Below are 23236 nucleotides of genomic sequence, written 5' to 3' on the forward strand. Positions count from 1 at the left end.
CACAAACAAACATTGGCATTTGCACTTACTATGCTAATTTGGCACACTAGCCAACTCACTTAGCACACAAATTTATGCTGCTATAAAAAATAGTCTTATTCAAGCAAGTAGAGGTCATGCTAACCAAATAGTGATTTGTGAGCTGCATATGTGATTTGGCACATGTTTTAGCTGGATGCCCTTCCTAACGCAACCCTCCCCATTTATCCGGCCTTGGGACCGGCACTAAGGCTTGTGCAACCATAATGGCTGGGGTTGGTTTCCTGACCGGGGATCGAACCCGGGCCGCAGCGGTGAGAGCGCCGCATTCTAACTACTAGACCACCAAGGTTTAATGACGATAAAAACTGACAGTGCAGTGAGACAGTCAAATGCACTATTTTTCAGGAATGTCTCAATCAATCTTTTTCTTCTCTTTGGGTTTTTGGCAAAAACCCAAAAGCTATGCACAGGTTCGTGAAATGTATTTCTTCCTATAAAAGTTTATCCGGGTTCGGGACCAGCACTAAGAGTGCACTGGCTTGTGCAACCCCTACTGGCTGGGTTTTGCTAACCAAATAGTGACAGTTAAATATGCTACAGTAAGACAGACAATAAGGTCAATATATTATACAGTTATTACTTTTTTCAAACCATTAACATTTGCTAAGCAATATCTGAAAGTTGAATCATGTCAACTGGACTTATCTGGTTGGATCAAAACATTTCACTACTCATTATTTCTATAGCGATTTTCACAACAGACTTTGTCTCAAAGCAGCTTTACAGAATTTTAAGAGTTAAGGTGAACAATTGTATTTATCCCTGATTAGCAGCCATGGTGACTATGGCAAGGAAAAACTCCTTAAATGTTATGAGGAAGAAACCTTGAGAGGAAGCTGATTCTCTTAATTCCACTTTAATCAGACTAAAGAAGCTGCTCGGATGAACGTTTCGATCCAACCTGACAGAAGTCCAGTTCACATGACTTCTCTTGCAGATAACTGCACCTGTATGACTAAGAATCTTCACAGAAACACTGCTAACCAATAGTATTTCCATGTAGCATTTCCAATAGGTTTCCATGGTTCCAGAAGGACCAAATAACAGAATGTATGGTGGTGGATCCAATTCCTTCTCTACCTGCTTGCTTCTTTCTGGATTCCACTTATGCTTAGAGTATAATGAATATGTACCATAATGCTTTTTTCAGCAGGACTACAAGGCTTATAAAATCCACAAATTATATTAGATATAATTCACATTATCTTGACCTCCCAGATTTTAGCACGACTGGGAAAATTTAAATGAGAAAAAAAAGCAATATTTTTTCATTTTATTGTTTAAGTACAATTACAGTAATATAACAGTAAAGAAAACAGTAACTATATATTAGATTTATTTGCTGTATACTGTATTTATACTTCTTAAATGTAGTAGAAAATGGCTAAAGTGTATAATTGGTGTCATTTCCCTGCTGGGTATTGCTTTAAGACACATATCTACAGTTCAGAAGAAGCAATTAGCCACATGGTGTTATCAATGCTCAGAGCCACCTGAATTTCAAACCTATGGTAAATCACATGGGCTGCACCATGGTAGTTCTGACCTAGCTTATAATAAAGCACAAAATAATAAGCTGTGAATTTAAGGGATATTCTCTGCCCGATGTTTGGCATTAAAGAAATACACTGCTCTCCTTTCAGGCACCTTTTGCTTCTTAAACCAAAACCATCAAATGGTGTTTCAATGTTTAATGTGGTCCATCACATATGAATCAAAACCTATTCCATTTTTATATGACAACCCACCAACACCTTAATAATTCTCTTCTCTCCACTGCAACAGCTGTAACTCTACACCAGTTATTCCACACAGGACTTTCCTCCTGTCCCAACCAAGCAGCTCATTTATTATTTCTGCACAGAGGACATTTCCAATGGGATATATTGACATTAATCCATCCTTCTCTCACTCCCACCTCTACATCCCCTCTCCCCACTCCATCCTTTCTTAGACCTCCAATCATACCACACTTCTCTAACAGAATACCCCGAACACCTCCTTTCTCCAACTGCTGCAGAAGAGGTAGCGATCATGAACAAATCATATTACTTGCCCTACAAAACAATGCAGCACGAGCTGGTTATTGGACAGCTACGTTACCTGCATGTTCCCTACGGAAACAGGAAGTGCAATGCTCATGAATACAAGAGCAGCAGTGCGGAACTGAGCGATTCTCTGAATGTTGAGTGACACTTAATACAAAGCCTAGAATGAATTAAAGATGGCAGACACAGCAGCAAGGTGAAATCCTGCAGGTCCCTGCTGCACAAGCACTGGAAAAGCCCACATCAGCAGAAGTTGCTATGATTGATGGGTGTGATATTTAAGAGAAAATATTTGGCCTGATGTGCTACTAAAACATGCTGAGTAACAAAGGAACTCTAGAGGGACACTGTGGGAAGCTCGGCTGATAAAGTGCTCCAATTAATCAAAGCCAACGCAAAGATGTGCCACATCAGCTTGCACAAGTACGGAGACTCCACCTGCATCTTATAACAGGTTGCGGTGTGGACCAGTATACAGTACATCAAGGGCATTCTACTAACATTTATACAACTAGATAACATTTCTTGTTTACAAAGAGCCTCCTAATTAGCAGTTCATGTTTAAGCATTTGTGATTAGTTCATGCATATAGACTCAAAATAATCATATATAGTTGTAGTGAAACTTGCACAGATAAGATACATTGGTTTTAATGCAGGGACACTAAACATATGAACTTTTCATGTATAAGCCATGTACCAATTATACTGGAAAAAAGAAATAAAACAAAAAGAATTCTGTCATCCCTTTCTGACTTAATGTCTCTAACCCTGTATCTAGTCTCTGGTTTAATGATCCACCTTTAGGATAGCAATTTTAATAAATGCATATCATAAGATCAACTGTAACAAAGACTCCTAAGTGATATTTTCAGTTTGTTCTTCTTTTGCTGAATCTGAAAGTGACTGGATCAACAATATAGCAAAAAGATCACCTAAATACACCATATAACCAGATATCGGATGCTAATCAAGAACCCCACAAAACTTAATACACCAAAAAACGCCACATAAACTAACATGGAATCTTCAGGATGCAGGCTTATCACTGGTCCAAGAGGTTAAACATAATTACCCTCTTCTGCAAGAGCACCACAACAGATACAAATTAGCCAGTGTATTCTAGGACTTGTTAATTATGATGAAAGGTTAGACAACTGAGAAATATATCACAGAAAGAGGCATGGTGTTACCTGGTGATATGATGTAAAAAAAGTCTTTGAATTCATCCATCCAGACTTCAGCCAGTCGTCTATTGTTCTTGTTGATCACTTGACCGGTACCACCTGGGAAACTGTAAGGCGTCGCCTTACGAAACACATGGCCTACGTGGGAGCATGTGATGATCTCCAGAGAGCCGCCACACTGCCAGATCTACACAGCGCAATGATTGGTTGGTTAGTCATTACCAGTACAATAAAATAATAATCATCACTATCCTAATTAAATCATACTTCATTACAAGGGACAAGCTCAGGGCTTTATTAATGCAGTTTAATAGAATGTGGCTCCCCAAGTCAATTTCATGGTCATGAGCTGTCACTCACAGAGGCTATTAACAGTAATAAATGTGTACACCGCCATCACACATACAATGATGGACATACCCTGAATGATATTTCTAAGTTCTCTCCTCCCCATATGTCCATCCCAGGATCATAGGTGCCGATCTCCTCAAAATATGTCCGGTCGATCGAAAACAAACCGCCAGCCATGGTAGGAGTCCTTAGACACACACACACACACACACACACACACACACACACACACACACACACACACACACACACACACACACACACACACACAGAAATAATCTTCCTTTTTAAACAGCTCAAATCTATTTGATATAAATCATACCTTATTAATTTGCCCCCCCACACATTTTTTTTATGTCAGTTACACATCCCAAAAGATATGCATCTAGGATCACTCTAGCCACGACTAGACTAAACGCTAATTGCAGTTGATTTTCCAGGTTTTCCATTTAAAAGCCATCAATATGGTCAGACTAATTTCTCGAAGGAAAGCCACTGGCTCAGTGCCGTGTTTCCATCCACTTCATGCATGGGAGCACTTTGTCTGGAAATGGAGACGATTTGCAGTGATTACAGATGGTGGAGAAGAGAAAGCGACTCCCCAAGGTGCCACATGAAATATGAGCTAAAAGTCAAAGCACGGAAAGGCTAATCATGATGTTCTATTCATATCAATTTCCCCGAACGCTAACAAATGAAAATGTTTCTAAGCCGTGATAATAGTGTTACAATTCTAATGAGTTAGTGCAGTAACTGTCTAAATTGTTTCCTTCATTCCTTAACTTGTTTCCTTCATTATCTTGGATTTGTAACAAAATATGAGCAATTAAAAAGAAAGACATTCAGGAAAAGAACGCAGATTTTCCTGCTAAATTTGAGGATGAAAGAAAAAGCTGTCTGTCAGGAAAAAAAAAAGGTCAGACATGGACATGAGAAAAGGTTGGAGTCGCCATTAGAGAACACACTCAACCTGCCTGAAGAGTGTGACTCACTGTTCCTTCCAGCAGTCCTCCACCATCATTAATCACTCAAATGAGTAAATTACCTGAAAGCTAAGAGCAGAGCGAGGATAAGATGTACTTAAATGTTTCAGAGCATATGTAAAAATAAACCTTCACTCTTTGGAGACCTCGTCTTGCAATCGGCTGACTGAACTGTTCAATTTCAAAATCCAACTGTGCAATCATGGCATTTAAACTAATGAAGCTTTTGAGTGTTTTGGAAAAAGCACATCCTCTGACATACACCAACACAATCCTACTAATGTCAGGCAATGTATGTTCACAAATAGGGCACATCCTAACATAAAGACAAATATCGCTGATTTGTATTAATGTTTTTTTTTTTTTTAACATTTGACATTAAAATCTGAGGTAAAATACATGCCAATTGGAACAAGCATTAATCTACAAGACTGTGTACTTCTCTATAACTACTGTATGTAAAGAAAATCATGAGCCCACTGCTCTGTAATGAGAGACAGCAGAAATTTCATTTTGGATTATGTTAGATTAGATTACATCAGCTCCACAACTGTCTAAAGATGCATCAAATGAGCCATTGTTCTAATTTTAGAAGCTAATGCAGCAGCTGTCTTATACAGAAATTAGCTGATGATCAAAATGACAAGCTGCTGTCACAGTTATGTCAGCTCGTGGTGTTCTCATGAGCTTGACACTTCCCAACTGATCACCAGAAATCTAATACTGAGTGCAATAAATCATCTTTATGAGTAATAGGACTATTAAGGGGACATTAATCCTGGCTAAACTCTGAGGTTTATTACTACTCACCGGACGGGTAAAGTGCGGTCTCCCTTACGTCGGTCCATCTCTCTCTGAGGAACTGGGTACCACCTGAAGTTCAGTTTCCAGTTGAAGCCTCCGTACGTCATGTCCGAGCCCGCCATGTACTCGAAAGTCTCGTCACTGATGACATCGATGATGGGGCAGACCACAGCTTTCCTATAATGGTATAAATTAATCATGTTAAAGGGAGTTACAAACCTGGTCCCGAGATATTTATGGTAGGAACAAACAAACTATTTAATTTCTTTTAATATATTCAAATCGCTCTCAGAGTCACATGCACAGGATCAATTTTTTTTTTTAAATTACAAATAGAAAAGAAATACATCCAATGATATATCACAATCCATAGCCAGAAAATAAAAACTCCTCCGAGATACAACCCAAAATGATCTACATCTTTACACCAGATATTCTATTTCAATTTATTCATTTGGCAGGTGCTTTTATTCAAAGCAAATACGAATTGAGCTGAGTACAGTTAAGGGCATTAAGAGGCAGCTTCAGGGCATCTAGATTCAATCTCACAACCTTCTCATTACAACTCCAGAACCCTAAACAGTGAGCCACCAGTTTGCCAACTGTGCAAAAATCCTGAATAGCAGAACATGGTCTTATAATTTCTGTTTTAACAAAATGAGTTGTCAAACTGTTTTATTCAGCAGTTCCTCCTTCAAAGATAGAAAGTGTGCCTCCAGAATTTTCTGTTGGATATTAGACTACCTGAGTGCAGAGTGAAGTGCATTAACGGCCAGGGAATGTAACAGGGTGTTCACACTTAATGTAATTCTAATGCTGTGTACTTTGCATTAGAAGTCTTTCCTTCGTGTGTAAAAATGCAATGAAAGTGGGAGGGGAGGCAGCTGTGAGGCACTTAGAGCCAAGAGAGTGTATCACACCTTTTAATGGGGAACTGGATAAGACTGGAGAAAATCATATGCCTGATACACTTCAAATGTAATAGAAGCACAGAGGAAATTCTCCTAGTGTACTCGGTGGGAAGGAAAAGTGCCAACAAATCTTAAAGTATAAAATTCTCTGTAATGTACCACCCTAAACTAGGCCAGAGTCGTTATCTTCTACTATAAGCCATTACCAGGAACAGAGATACAGATTATACACCGCAGGTTAACACTGACTAATGTAAAAAGAAAAGACAAAATCGTCTTGATGACTTTGCTGGTATAAATCTCTAATAAAAATGCATTCAAGTCATTAAAAAGAACATTAACACAGAATCTATGCACTTTATGGCATCTTTTACAGTTGCAACAAAACATTTTTTAACCATTTGGAAATTTCTGAATAAAACACAAATGTGATTCAAATCATAATTCAAACCATAATAACAGACAAATAACAAACTACTTTAATAATTTATAATCCAGTCTATAAAACCTGTGTAAACCCCTCATTTGTAAATGTAAACTCCTTTAGAAAAAAAAAATTCATTCTATAAAACTGTTTTCACACAAGTTCACAGCCCTCATCATGGATCACTTCTAAACGCTGACATAGCCATTCCAAAACCAGTGATAATTTGGATTTGTTTTGGTCATTCATCCAATTTGTGCAAGACCACAATCTTAAATTACAGTGTGTTTAGACCTTAAGGTAGTAAACCAGTCCTAAATCATAATGCTAACACCATCACGCTGGTTTGATAAGGTGTTGGGTTTGCACCTTCTCTCCTCAAAAGTACATTTCTGACAAAAGTTCTATTTCTGCCACTTTCATTCCAAAGGCATTAGACAAAAGGCATGAAGTAATATTTTCCTTATTTGTGCACATCTTTCTTGGTAGGTGTTTGTTTATTTTTCTTTTAAATAAAGGACATATAAACAGAGATCATATTTTTGCAGCTCGTATTCTATTTCCACCTCCTCCAGCACTGCACATTGTGCCCTTGGTGTGATCTTCACAGGACACTCACTTCTAGGGAGCGTAGCAACAGTACAGTTACTTTACTCCTTCATGATTCTTTACAATCCTTTTTCAAAGCTCCTTGCAAATTAGTTTTTGCCTAAGGCATCTTTAACAAAGATCTTTCCTGATGACCCTGATCTTTGAAAAGATCTTTCCTGATGAGAGCAAAATTTGGCAAGGTTTTTTTTTTTTACATTTTTCTATTTTATTTATATAAATGTTCCAAAATAGTTAGGGCACTGTGTTAGATATAAAAATAAATTTTAAAAAAATAAAAAAAAAATTAAAAATGCAATAATTTGCAAATCTCATAAACCAACATTTTATTCACAATAAAACATAGAACAAATATAAAAAGTTTACAATAAGTTTTTAAAATAAATACCATAATTTCACTATAACAAGTCTCAAAAAAGGTTGGAAAATTGAGTGTTACTAAAAACAAACAGCTGGAAGAACTAATTAAGTTAATTGACAGCAGGCCAGGAACACTAGGTAAAAAAGACTATCTAAGAGAGTCAGCATCTCTCAGAAATAAAGATGGTCAGAGGTTCACCAATCTGTTAAAAATTGCATCTACCAATTGTGAAACAATTTTAGAATAATGTTCCTGAGATCCTCAGATTCTGAGAACCAGAAGATATATCTGTGCACAAGGCAAAAGGGCGAAAGTCAGTAAAGGATTGCTGAGATCTTTGGGCCCTCAGGCAGCAGGGCATTAAAAACAGGCATGCTTTATTTTATGAAATACCTCCAGAAAATCTTTGTCTGTGAACACAGTTCACCTTGTCATCCACAATCACAGATTAAAGCTCTATAATGCAAAGCAGTAGCCATATGCAAATATGTTTTTAAAAAATGCAGCCGTCTTCTCTGAGCCAAAGCTCATTTAAAATGTACAGAAGAAAAGTGGAAAACTGTTCTGTGGTACAACAAATCAAAAAATGTTATTATTTTTGGAAACCATGGATCCCACCCCCTAAAAAGAAGAGTTAGCATTCTGGCTTGTTATTAGCACTCAGTTCATAAGCCTGAATCTTTTATAATTTAGTGCCTGTGGATTTTGCAGATTTCACATAAGGAAAGGCACCATCAACGCTGAAGAGTATACACAGGTTTTAGTTCAACTGGATACTGCATCTATTACAACAGCATGGCTCCATAGTAGAAGCTAAACTTCCCTGCTTGCAGTACAGAACTTTTAGCGATTAAAAATATTTAAAACATCATAAAACAAAAAGATGTGACAAAGAAGACCCAGGACTTCTTCCTATATCATACATGAATTTCCTTAAACTCCAGAACATCGATATTTTTCGATGTTCTACTGTCAATAAAAACTATGTTTATGAAATATGCAAATAATTGTATTCTGTTTTGATTTACGTTTTACAAAGTGTCCCATCTTTGTAGGAACTGGGGTTTAATTTACTTTTGGAGAATTCTGCATTTACATTGTGTGGAAGAATCCAGAAAAATGGAAACATTTCTTATCATTCTGACCTGAAAGCAATCATGGCAATTAACTGTATTAGATATGACAGTCAATGTGTTCGCCTAATATAGCAAAAGAATTTGCATATAGCAGAACTTTATTTTGCAGAAATATTCAGGTATATTTACCTGTCTTCTTTAATGCGGGCGAGAAGGGGTTCCAACCAGCCCACAGTGCATTCACAGTGAGCATCCAGGAAGGTGATAATCTGACCTCTGGTAGCAGCCGCTCCTCGCAGTCGTGCCCGAATCAGACCGGAACGCTGTTCCATGCGCAAGATCCGCACTGGTACCTCCAGTGTCTTCACATGGTCCTCGAGCTGCTTCTTTAGGAAATCTTTCATCACAGACAGAGTGACAAGAAGAACTTATATTCAAAACTTTGTTGGCGTGCATGTGAGGCTTGAAGTTCAGTCTTATGAACGTTCCAGCCATATTGTGCAGCCTGTCCATTAACTACAATCTCTACACACATCATTTTGCTCAGAATTCAGAAAAGGTTACCTCTTTCACTGGCATCATCCACCAGTAGGATCTCCATCAGTAGGTGCCTCGGAGAGCGGTTGATGACGCTATGTACAGTACGCAAGAGAGTGCTCCATGCTTCATTGTGGAAAACGATCACAATGCTGGTATTGGGCAGGTCATCAGGGTAAACCTTTGTTTTACACCTTATTTGTGAAAAGAAGAAGAAGATTTGCTGTTTCCTACAGGAAATGACAAGCTATTGCATGGTTCTTTCAACATTATTTGATATTAGACACATTTTATAAGTCTTGGGATTTAGCCAGATGATCGAATCCAGATGTGTCACAAAGACTCTTAACAGGATAGCAAATCTGCAGCTAATAGACCAACCTCAGCGGACACAATCATGTTAGATTAGTAAGGCGAAAAGCAAAAGTTCTCACAATACATATATTGAATAAAAATACCTTCGTGGTACAGTGTGCATACATACAAACATCCACCCCACAAAACCTTTGTATAAAACTGTGATGGCAAAGACAGAATCTCCTTAGCTAAACTGGAAGTCTCTATCAGATACAGAAACTAGTGGGGTAAATCTATTTAAATCTTAAATAAAGCATGAGGCTACATTAGAGATGCAGATGACTCAATAACAGAGAGAGAAAAAGAGACCGAGGCCGGATGGGCTCAGACGAAATGATGTGGGACATAAGGAGTAATGACAGCAGGGTTCCTCCTCTCCCTCGGTGTGATGCCAACGGCAAGTCTATGTTACATGGCAGCACAGCGCCCGTATCTGCAGGATTGCTTTTAATAAATCACAACACGCTTGCGAAATCCAGACGAACCCCTGTATGGTGTTTTATTGATTTGAGTGGTATAGATCATTGTCATGTTACAACCTCTGTGCTCCTCTGAAATTCATGTAGTTTTGTTTGAATGCCACATTGTACAGCACACAGTATGTTCCTTGTTCCTTGTCATCATCCCTAAAGCCATAATACTAGCTCCATGCATTCCACTGAGGTCTGGGGAATAAGAAAATATGCTTTAAAGAAGAAAAATAGAACGGTGTGATGCCCATATTGTTGAAAAAACTGAGATAAGAGTGTCTAGAGAGGAAATGGGTGTTAACAAATGGTTATAACAAAGATCATCAATGAATGCTTGTGACCCAAGCTGAATGCAGTCATGTTTCATTCTAACAGCTCTGTGGGATTATGCTCCACAAATGGAATTTGGGTTTCAACAAACAAACAAAGACCTTTCTAATCCATTTGTAGCTGACAGGAGGGAAAACAATCACAGAGGACAGCACCTTTTTCTGCACTTTATATAAAACATCCTGCAAAAGAAAACCCTGACGTTATCTTGCCATTAGACGAAAAGGGAAGATACGTGTACAAAAGGGTATACACAAGGGTGTATATAAAATAGGTTTTCCACATTTAAAACACATTATTTCTATCCTTATAGAATTTTTTCCTAATGACTGTGTAGCTGGAAAGCAGCATGAGGTAAATGAGAAACGAATCTCCGTTGTTGCTATCAGTATGATTAATGCGGTTCAGCCAACGCATACCGGCGCACTCAAGATTTACACTCCAAAACTATTAACCCAACCATGCCAAATGCTCACCCATCCAATCTCACATCAGGCAGACTTCTGTTGAGTGCCATCATGTCGCTGGCCATCAGGTTGAACTGGTTGATTTTAAAGAGTTCCTTCATCTTCTCCTGGTCCTCTTTCGCAATGATCACAGCCTTTCCCATTTCTCCTGGACCCTCATGAGTTCGGGACATCACAGCTGTGCAACAACAATAGCTAAGGTTAAACAACGCATTCGGTTGAATGTATTTAGCGGAATGTAAATCAACACTAGGTCATGTGCACTGTGATTATCAATGAACTTTTAGTAATGGAGTGTAGGCAGGAAGCAGAGTTCTGAAACGTCTTTGCAAAAGAATGTTGCAGTGAGCAAGTTTTCTGACTCACTGATCCATGTTATAGAATATGTCCGGTACATTGCAAGGCTGTCCTTGGACTGTGACTTGCTATAAAGTGTATCTTTTGAGCAACATTAACACTACAATAATTTAAAAAGCTAGCAATGCAGGCATGGACTCCACAGGAGAAGGTGTGCTGTGGTCTCTAAAAGCATCTGTTCTAACATAATAATTAACAGGAAATAAAATTACATGAACTAATTTAAATTTCCTTTCTTTAAAACCTGTAATTGTTGGGAAGTTGCTGAGGTGTAAAGAAATACTTCAAAATGTACCGTTATTGAAAACTTAAGGGTAGAAATGCATGGCAACCAGTGTTTTATTTCTTAAAGATATGTGAAGGGATTCTTGGGACATGTCATACAATTTTGTTAATAATTGGAAGCCCATCCGCACCGAGACAGTAAAGAGGATTTCACAACAAGCCTGCATAGATAGACCACAAATGATTCCAATGTCAAAAAGCAGGGATTAACCTGACCGTCTGTGGGTGACGGATAGTTTGGATTAGACACTAAACCTAGGCTAAGATGGTCTTCCAGATTCGCTGATCTTGAATACAGATGGCATAGAACGAAGAAAGAAATCACTCTTTGGGTAAGACACATGTCTGAATGAAGACCTGACCTGTGCAAGTCCTAAACAATTTAAATAACAGTAAAGAAAAAGCAAGTCACTTAACTGAAAGGCGCCCTAACATATCATTACACCAAAATTCGGGTGTCATCAACTCCAGAAATTATCTGAAGATATAACTGGTCTCTGGTAAATTTCCCTAGTTGTGAATTTTCTTATGGGATGAATAAAAGTGATCTATTGATCTACTGATCAATCAAAAAATAAACAGAGGAATAAAAGTAAAAAATATTAGATAGGATTTTTTACTCAAATACTCCAGACTGAAAGTCCTCATTAAATATAAACATTTGCAATGCAGCCTTTTGTATATTTGAACTCTTTTAGTGTGAATTAGTGAAGCATCTGTCTAATCGTTCACTTTCGGTTGAAAACAAGAAAAACACAAAATGATCATGCAAACATACAATAACGTTTACAATTACATACAAAAACACAACTAAAGATAATAATAGCAGTTTAAAAAAGAAATAAAATGTACATGCTTTTAAATATGATTTGCTTTTAACCATTTGTTTAATTTATATTTAAATGTTAAATAATTTGTATTACTCTGTAAGTCAAATAGTAAAGTATTTCAATAGTTAATGGCTCTAACTGAAAAGACTAGACTAGAGTCTCCTCTAGTAATTGTTATTATTATACTTCCGCGTTATAAATTGGCGTAATGGGGAGGTGCATACCCATTTAAAATCGGAAAAATCAAAACAATTTCAAAACTCAAAAAATGATGTTTTTGAACTATGTTGCGATAATGATAACTTTTAGACCTCTGTTCAAATATTTGAAACATCTGTAAAGAGATTAAATTAATGTTTGAAACTGTTGTGCTTGCTTGTGAAGAACTAATAAAACAATATGTAATATAAAAAAAAATCTGAGTGCGCATGAAAAGTTTTGCTACTTCTATTGATAAGCATTGGTTTTATATGCTTGAAATTAAATGTAATAATATTGGCTACCTTTTTTGGCATGCTTTTTTCTGGGTCTATTTAGCAACACAATAGTACACACCATATAAAATACAAAACATTGTGAGACAAATGCAGGGCAATAACTTTTTTAGTTAACCCTTGTGTAATTGACAGGTTTTATTTTTAATCATATTTTTTTGCTTTATTTGCTTTATGATTATATATGATTATAAAACTGAAAGAAAGAAAGAAATACAACAGCTTGCCACTGGGACAGTACCCTTAAAAGGACATCTTTGTACCTTATTTACCCCAAAAATTTATAGTTGTACATTAAGGTACTTAAGGTAACATATTCTGAAGAATGCCTCAGTATTTGACTGATAATTATACTTGGACTTAAACATTGCTAACTGCACCCTCAGTGAAGTCCTGTGCAATTCTGGATACTGTTCCAATAGACCACCATCAGACTCTCCTGTCAATAGTACCTTTTCAAGAGCACTGATCCGGAAGCAGACTCTCTTGCACAAATCTTTTATAATCTTTTGTAAGTTTAATAATAAGGTTAATTATTAAAATTACATGTTTAATGTTACTATTCGTTGTCCTCGTCTCTCCGTGTACAAACCGTGACACATACTTGGTATTATGGAGAATTGAATAAACATGCTGTAAAATCTCAGTTCAACATTATCTTTATTCTTATTTGAAGGGTTTTTATAACACACTTGTTAAAACAAAAGAGATTATTAAAAAGTTAAGGAAAATACACAGGAAAAAAATTAACGTTTGTCCAAGCAGCTATTTTTCCTTATAATCCTTTAAATCTTGCTAATTATTCAACAAGAGCAACAGGCAGAGTTACTAAACATTGTGCAACATGCCAACTTACACTGCTTGACTTTTTTGTAAAAAAGGCGTGAAGCTTTTTTTGCCGCTTTGAGCTCATCGCAACCGAATGTTGGATACAGCGCGGGACCGCGGATGCGACTCGAGCTACAGTACTAGGACGTGTGATGATTGCTCCATTAAAACTTCAACATGTCGTGAACACAACTCTCCACTAAAAAAGTGAGGGGGACGAATTTACTTTTTATAAAAAGTGCATGGACATATCCCCCCCATCCCCCGTGTAATCTACGCCCCTGAATAAATACACAGGACACATAAAATAAAGAACACCGGCTGTAAACTATTTGATAAGGAAGCAGCTACAGGTACAGTCAGGTCCATAAATATTGAGACATCGACACCATTCTAACATTTTTGGTTCTATACACCACCACAATGGATTTGAAATTAAGTTGTTGCATTTACATCCAAAACAGGTGAACGGTGTAGGAATTCCAAAAGTTTGCATATGTGCCTCCCACTTGTTAAGGGACCAGTTAAAATACAACTTGTTCATTTCATTTCAAATCCATTGTGGTGGTGTATAGAGCTAAAAATGTTAGAATTGTGTCGATGTCCCAATATTTATGGACCTTACTGTATATAAACTCAAGAGTTTCCACTTAAAACTGTTAGTGTTGTGTTAGTTGGACAATCCTGTAAAAAAGAACAAATGCAGGGATGTTTCTCCTCTAAATATGTTCTACCTGAATAAAAAGAAGCATCTCTTATCTCATAAATTGTGAAATTAGCTCTTTCTTATCTAATAGATCTAATGCACAAGCTGATTCATTCAAATTAATAAAAGACTTTACAGCAGCTACAATTATTGAATACAATTTAATTTATATAGAACTTTTACCAATGGACATTGTCCCAAAGCAGCTATAGAGAACTAAATATATTGCACCTATATATTTTAGCATCATAAATTAGTCCCTACAAGTTTAACACTAATCAGCAAGCCAAATGAGAAGCTGAGAAGAGATATGAAGTTTTTGGCTTAACTAGTGAAGCATGTTCCAAAATAGGGCTATCAAGCCAACATGAACAGCCAAAATCCAGCTGACTAAACCACATCTCTGCAGCTATCCCTCATCTATGCAGCTGTCTATTGACCAGTATTATACAAATGTTGCATGTGACTCTTGCACATATCTGCTTCACCAATAGATTTTCAGACAGTAAGACAAAGTCTGATGCAGAAGTAAGTGATGTGAAAAGCTGTCAGCAGAAAAAGGGCATTATTGCATTTATCAAAAAAGCAACTGGAATATTGTTATATTATGTTTTGTTAGAAAAAGCCTGCTAATGATTTGCCTCCATACTGCAGGGCATCATTCATACACAATGCTCCATTAATTTTTTTTTCCATTAAAAGTGCATAATTTTCATTGCCTCAAAAACATTCACGGCTTTTATGTCATCACACATATTTCCATGTAATTTTATTCTGATGTTGTTAAAGAACATGAGATTGAACACCATTGACCATCAAATATAAAAAATTTTTTAAAAAAGAAACAAATTCAAGAAAGGTCACTTTCAACCTTATATTAGAGGGCTCTAGAAGTATTCTATTTCACTCCAGGGCCTACAACCAAAATCAAAAATGACCTTAATAGTGCAAATCCTTCCACCTGACACAATCCAGTAACCGTGTAAACCTGAGTTGCTAACAGACTGTCATTGCTCTAAGCCCTGCTCGTCTTGGCACAAGGCTGCTTAGACCTCATTTGCCTGTTTAATTCCCAAACAGCCTTCTGATTTTGCTCAGTCGGTCACGCATAAACATCCTTTTCTTGTGATCACATGACAGGATTTCTGTGTTTTTTTAAAATACAAGACCATTGGACATGTAATGTTTCTATAGTTAGTTGAACAAAAACGCTCTTTCCTCAGTAGATGCTACAGTCCCCCATTTGAATACGAAAAGCTGATTATCTCACAGTCGTAAACCAATTTAATACGGAACAGCATCCAAGTAAAGACAAGGAAGCTGGCTGATGTTAAGTTTTTTAAATCTTCAGCCACTTTCTAAATTAGAAATGAAACATCACGTGACAATGATACATTTTTGCTGTGTCACTGGATCAAATATACAGCAGCTGGTTACTCAGTGTGTGCACTATTTCATCCTGCTAAACTGAATGTTAAATAACCATGTGTCTCACTGCTTGGGAAAAAGCGATCACCTGGTGAAAGTTTTCTCTCATGCATATAGCAGTAGCAATAAACAGTATACACCAAAGGTTAAAAAGAAAGATGCATTTAAAGCTTTCATTATGAAAAAGCATTTTGTGTGAGAACAGGAGCTACCTCTGCTACAGAGGATTACTTTATTAGAATTACCAGCCTCAGAAACCACCGATTTACATAATCGCATGGCAGACATATTTAAACAACACAAGCAGAAGAGATTTCAAGAAACACAAATATGGACATTAGATCTGTGGAAAACTGTCCAAATTTGGTTCTATTTTTGGTTCTAACCACTTTGTCTTTGATGTGTGAACGGGCAGTCTCTGAATGTGTGGTTTCCACTTTGAAGAATAGAGGAGGATGTGTGATGGTGGGGGGTGCTCTGCTGATGACACTGTTGGTGATTTATTCAAACACTTGAGGGCTTCAGCATGGCTGCCCCAGCATTTTGCAGTGATGTCATCCCATCTGATATGCACTTAGTGTCATTTCTTCTCTAACAGGACAATGACCCCAAACACACCTCTAGGTTATGTAAGAGCTATTTGTCCAAGAAGGAGATTGATTTGCTGCATCAGATGACCTAGCCTCCACAATCACCAGTTGAGATGGTTTGGGAGGAGTTGGACTGGAGAGTGAAGGAAAATCCACCAACAAACACTCAAAACATCTGGGATTCTCTCAAGATTGTTGGAAAACCATTTCAGTTAACTGCCTCATGAGGCTGACTGAGTGAATGCCAAGAGAAGCTTTTACCAAAGCAAAAGGAAGCGAATTTAAATAATCAGATACATAAACCACCTTCTGGGAATATTTATCACATTTATGTTTACTTCATAATTTCATACGTGTTCTTTCATAGCTTGGGTGATTTAAGTGTTAATGTATAATGAAAATAATAATATATATATATATTTTTTATTTAAATTTGTGTCCAAACTTTTGACTGATCCTGTATACATTCGAAAAAAGAATAGTCCCACAGTGTCGGTGTAAAATTTGACCCATATTTAATCAAAAGCTCTATATTATTTTCTTATCCGACATCCAAAGCAAAAATGTTACCACTAAAGGTGGACCATTGTGCTAGAGTTACAATTTTGCTGATTCTTGCTAAAAAAGGGTTTCCATTCATTAGTTACATCCCATGAGGTTCATAGCTCAACGTTCCATCCATTTATTAAATCTATAATTTTAACATTTAATAAAACAAGTGAGAAAGGGACGAGCCATAATGTTGGACTCACCTCTGAGAGCGGGCAGGAGTGAGTGATCCTTTCGGTTGTCACATTTGTTACACTCGCTGAAGTACAGCAGCAGGAAGACGTCCACCAGCACCCAGACCAGTGAGGTGGTGAGCACCACCTTACAGTAAACAAAGCGCCGCATGAGCCTTACAGATGTCAGGAGGCCCAAGTGAGGTCAGATACAGCAAAAGAAGAGTGGCCAGGCAGCACAGTGGCAATGCAGCAGAACACAAAGGACGCCGTCATCCCACTAAAAGGAGAAAACTACAGCGATTAAAGATATACAGAAGGCAGAGGATAACAGACTTTTGTATATATTTAAGTGCATCTGTGATTTTGGCTCAGAGAAACAGCTTAATATAACAATCAACTGGTTAATGGAGTTCTGGTCATGAGTAGCAAAATCTCTCTGGTATAGCAGTATGTCCCTTTTTAAGATTGATTTTGTTTTCAATGACAGTTGTTTATTTTATAAAAATGAACTATTTAGTTGTTTTGTAAAAAATAAACCCTTAATGAATGTTTTGAATACACACAAGTCAGCGATAAGATTTTAAAGGAAAAAATACATTTCACGAACCTGTGCATAGCTTTTGGGTTTTTGCCAAAAACCAAAAGAGAAGAAAAAGATTGATTGAGACATTCCTGAGAAATAGTGCATTTGACAGTCTCACTGCACTGTCAGTCATTAAACCCTGGTGGTCTAGTGGTTAGGGAACCGAACCCAGCCATTAGGGTTGCACAAGCCTTAGTGCCGGTCCCAAGCCCGGATAAATGGGGAGGGTTGCGTTAGGAAGGGCATTCAGCGTAAAAACGTGCCAAATCAAACATGCGGATGATCCGCTGTGGTGACCCCTAATGGGAGAAGCCGAAAGAAAGTTATAAGCTGAGAAAGAAGCATAAAAGTGACAGAGTCATTCGAAAATAATAATAATAATAATAATAATATGTAACTAGTGTGGCAGTAAATTGCACTGCTTAACAAAAATATTCTATACAGATGTTTTCCAAAATTTCTGCAGAAACAAAGGTTCTTCTGTGCTTTTCATAACTGTTGTGTATGATAAATGTATGAACATGAGAGAACTGGCAGTAGAGGAAGCAATGTAACATGTTTACAAGTAGATTGAATTACACAGCCAGACCCTGCAGGGAAAACAGAGGTTGCTGTAGTATGATTTACAGGAAGTCCAGAGAGACTGGGATGGGGTTGTAAAAGTCTTAGGGAGAAACTTGATCAGGAAAAAATAAAAATAAATGTGGTTTCCACCCAAATTCCAAAAACATGCTTATAAACTGAAATGCATGTCTGCAAGGTGCCCTGTGATAGACTGGCATCCTATCCAGAGATTCTTCCTGCCTCATACATAATATTCCAAAAACAGGTTCTGGAATCTACAATACTAGGATAAAGTGCCTACTGAAGATGAATTATTCAGCAGTGAGACAACATGATACAAATAACTTTACCATATTCACTGATAACATTCTCATCTGCGTGGGCAAGTGGAAGCGTTTCAACAAAAAGGCTCCGGGAGGGAATCAGGAGAGAGTAGTCAAAGATATGTGCATGATAGAGCTTGTCAGAGTGGACAATTTCCTCTACAGTTCTGCCAGACACCCCTGAAGGGAAATCAAATAATCTCATTTCCATCTAACCTTCACTTCTCATGTGTTACCTGACTATTCTCTCTCCCTCTCTCCCAAAATGAAACAAGCGTTGAATGCTAATTGAAGCCGACAATCTTTACTAAACACACTCACTCTCTCTCTCTCTCTCTCTCTCTCTCTCTCTCTCTCTCTCTCTCTCTCTCTCACACACACACACACACACACACACACACACACACACACACACACACACACACACACACACACACACACACACACACATTCAAACTGAGACCTCAAATTGAACTGAAGTAACTGTTTTTCTGGCCATCTGCTTGGCTGACCAACTCTGTGTTATGAGTGCATTTCCACCAGTCATGCCCCAGGCCAGAGCTGTATTCCCGAGTCTATGCTGGAAAGGCACAGTTATTAGCACAGCCATCTGCATGGATAGGTCTTTACTGTCCACTGATCAATGCACACAAGCAAAACAAGAATGACCTGCATTACAATTACAGACTAAATATCAAGGCCTTTTAAACAAGTGTAAAGGTCTTAAACACATGCACCTGTATCATGTTCTGAAACATGGTAATGAATTTCAATGCCTGCTCAAAGATGCATGAACAAAAGCATTTTGATAAAAAAAAAAAAAAAAAAAGCTTTAATTATGGGTAAATAATACGCATTAAGTCAAGCTGTTCAATATCTATGTAACTGTTTTCCAAAGATCTTACTGTAAGCAAGAAAATTCAGCTTTGGGCTTTGTTCTAGCATATATACCACGTGTTTTTAGGGTACGCTGTACGTGTGCAGTAAAGCTTACAGGGCTTCGTCCTTGATCATCTCAGCACAAAATTTGAAGACGACTGCATTTCGCAATCTTGTGAGTTTTAAAAGATTTCTATGATCTACAGCAGGGGTCACCAACCTTTTTGAATCTGAGAGCGACTTCTTGGGTCCCGATTAATGTGAAGGGCTACCAGTTTGATACTGGTATCTGAAATAACAAATTTGCTCAATTTACCTTTAATTATATGTTATTAATAATAATGAATGAGATTCATCTATGTGAAGACACTGATCATGTTAATGATTTCTCACAATAATTATCAACAATGATTTAACAAGGTAGGAAACAGATCAATATCAATATGCAAAACTTTTTTTCTAAAAAATCTCTGCAAGTATTTACGTTTTCAAATGATCAATTCTACAACATTTTCAGTAGCCACTAACATTTTTTAACAAACTACGTTGCATCATGTTTGTACAGATTATCAATTCCGTCACATACAAAAATCAACTTGGAGACCACCTAGCTCTAATCTAATATGAAACATTTTTTAAGTTATTTTTTTTAATGTTGTCATTTTCAAATTCACACCAATGCAAGTGTGATTTAAAAAAAGAATAGCAACAAAACAAATTAGATGCAGCTCACTGGTAAGTGGCGCTATGGTGAGCGACTCATGTGGTCCTTGCGGGCGTCCTGGTGCCCGCGGGCACCATGTTGGCGACCCCTGATCTACAGCAACTTCTTGACAACTGAACTGAGAAACTTGCACATAACCGGTTTCTCCATTCTAGTCAATTGTCAATGCTTTTTAGTACATTTTGTTAGAACTAAATTGCTTAGAATTGCAGATGCACACAACAACTTCATAGACACCTCATCCTACTTATCAAATCATAGCAAATCTTTTAACGAATTGCCTGCTGGTGTAAGGTTACCTTGTTTTTGGGACCCTGTAGTCATTATCATTAGTTTCCTGTTATCCAAAACCTGAAAACTCCACTGAGTGCATCTTAATTAAACTCTCAGCTAAACACAAGATCCCGAGCATGATTCACTGCTTTACAGTCTACAAGAGCTTTTTAATTTGCAAGCGACGCAATGTCACAATGAACTGGACTGTTCCTTATATAGGCTAACAGAATTGTAATTAGACTTTCTATTTTGGGAAATCCACCGCCTACAGCAACACAAAAACTTTGCTTTGAGGCATTTGAACTTTTGGCACTAAAGAGCCTGCGTCTAATTATTACCTCCTACATCACAACTTGCTCTGTTGATGAACAGCATGATAATTAGTAGACAATTTAAACAGGTTAATGTCGTGAACTTGCGGCAAAAGACACTGTGCCTGGTTGTATTTTATTTAAATTGTTTGGCCTGTTATCCTATTTTTTGGGGGGGTTTTTTTTTTTTACAAAGAACAAAGACCTGCAGCTCCACTGAGTATATCTTGATCAGGGCTTTATAATTTTGTCACATTTTCCAAGTCTAGGTAAACATGTAACAACAAATCCAGCCTAAATATTATTTGTAAGAAAATGATTATTTAAACTATTATTTTGAAGAAATTTATTATTTGTATAAAAAAAAAATTGTAAAATGGATAAATAATGCTTCATGTTATAATAAATATCCAAATAAATATGATCATATTACCATTTATAACAATACTATGTAAATAATAAATGGCGATAATTGCTGCTGATATTATTATAGACAAATGATAATCAATCCTTCATATATACACACATATATATATATATATATATATATATATATATATATATACACACACATACATACACACACACACATACATACATACATACATACATATATATTGAGAGAGAGAGAGAGAGAGAGAGAGAGAGAGATAGATAGATAGATAGATAGATAGATAGATAGATAGATAGATAGATAGATAGATAGATAGATAGATAGAGAAAGATTTTTTTCTTTTTTTTAGATAAATACATTTCTAGAAACAGGCAACTTTCTCAGTAAAAGTTACACACACACACACACACACACACACACTAAATCTTTACCCGGATGAATGAGAGCTGCAGGAGCCGACAGTCAGCCAGCAACGTGTTGCATTTGGTCTCTTGTCCTTAAATTACCAGTGGATGAAGGTAGTTCTCCTGATAACCCCAGCAGAAAGCATTGCTTGGCTCCTCTATCTGGCACTGTATAACACTGATATGGCACTGATATGCATTAAAAACGCTGTGGTCTGCGTGTGGATCGGATATGGTGTGCTAATGCAGAGTTGAAGAGGCTAGCTTCCTCATTCCTTGACTCGGATGCTCGATGGTGCTAGCTGCATCCATGCTCCTTCCTGTACACAGCTCTCCTCCGACGATTCAGCTCTATCATTCGTCTTCATAACTCTTACACTTCCATAATGATGACCAGCCGTGTTTCAGCGCCAGAGACACCATCGCCCACGGACTCTATATCCGCAGCCGAATCGCAGAACACATCCTCGCATTAGATGTGTGAGCTAGGAGACAGGTATCTAACCTAATGGGTTTGATTTGAGTGAAACGCTTACAAACTGCCACAGTTTCCCTCATTGGAGAAAAGGCGTGCCCGTCATGAGGATGGCGCGCATGCGCACCAGAGATGCGCACTTTTTTTTATGGCGGTTCAGTAGAGTGCGTGTGGAAATGGATAGGAAACTTTTTTCATACTATGTCAGGCATTTGCTTGTGTTAAATAGTGTTACGTGTTGGTGTTAACAGCCGCATCGCATTAGTCATTATACCTTTCTGGCCCCTTCGATTTTAAACCGCAAGAGTCACACTTATGTTTTAATAGGATGTTTCTGCCAACACTTATAACTTGCATCAATCCAAAATATATTTCAGACCTTCAGTATCAGTCAATGGTTTGGAAATCTTCTTTAGTGATTTTCTTTCTTTATTATTTTTAATATTGTACATGTATATTGAACACATACAAGCTGTGAAAGAGCATGTATGGAATTATAAAGTAAACAAAAAAGATTTGATTGTCCAATGGCATTCTCTTATTAAATTTATGAGGTTGTCACCTGGAATGGTTTTCAGTTCACAGGTGTGCCCTATCAATAATTAGATCATTAGTTGTATTGTGCAGGGAAAAAAAGTAACTAGAGTCAATAACCCTATTGTTATACTACAACTACTGTACAAATCCATAATATGGCAAGAAACACACAAAAAAAGTCCTCATTACTGTAATAAATGAAGGTCAATCAATACGAAAAATCTCAAGAACTTTAAATGTATTCCAAAGTGCAGTTGCCCAAACCACGCAACCCTATGATGAAACAGGCTCCCATGAGGACTGTCCCTGGAATGGATGGCAAAGAGCTACCTCTGCTGCAGATGATGTTGGTTAGAATTACCAACCTATATTTCAACATCCACTGTTTAGAGGAAGCTCTGTAAATCAGAATTTTATGCTTAAATTGTTGGAAAGAAACCATTAGTTTGGAAGAACAACAAGCAGAGGAGATTTGTTGATGCCAAGAAACACAAGTAATAGACATTACTATAGAAAAGTGGAAAACTGGTTTTATGAGTCCAAATTTGAATGACGGAATGGACGGTT

At 37.3% G+C, this 23236-nt stretch overlaps 1 protein-coding gene across 3 annotated transcripts in view; it reads right to left on the minus strand.

The window, feature by feature from the left end:
- The window catches only part of galnt13 (UDP-N-acetyl-alpha-D-galactosamine:polypeptide N-acetylgalactosaminyltransferase 13), a 38615-nt gene extending 16186 nt beyond the window's left edge, over window positions 1-22429 (minus strand). For 2 of the 3 annotated variants that reach the window (XM_046839077.1, XM_046839068.1), the window contains exons 1-8: window positions 21685-22429; window positions 17227-17476; window positions 10966-11134; window positions 9360-9526; window positions 8985-9192; window positions 5421-5591; window positions 3697-3814; window positions 3283-3463 (exon numbers count right to left, since the gene is read on the minus strand). In XM_046839077.1, coding sequence (XP_046695033.1) covers window positions 3283-3463; window positions 3697-3814; window positions 5421-5591; window positions 8985-9192; window positions 9360-9526; window positions 10966-11134; window positions 17227-17368 — 1156 coding nt within the window. In that variant the 5' untranslated portion in view covers window positions 17369-17476; window positions 21685-22429. The remainder of the gene's footprint in view (window positions 1-3282; window positions 3464-3696; window positions 3815-5420; window positions 5592-8984; window positions 9193-9359; window positions 9527-10965; window positions 11135-17226; window positions 17477-21684) is intronic. The other variant, XM_046839088.1, reaches the window with a different exon arrangement.
- Window positions 22430-23236: the final 807 nt, after the last annotated feature.

Source organism: Silurus meridionalis, chromosome 3, assembly GCF_014805685.1.
Source record: "Silurus meridionalis isolate SWU-2019-XX chromosome 3, ASM1480568v1, whole genome shotgun sequence".
NCBI classification, from domain to species: domain Eukaryota; kingdom Metazoa; phylum Chordata; class Actinopteri; order Siluriformes; family Siluridae; genus Silurus; species Silurus meridionalis.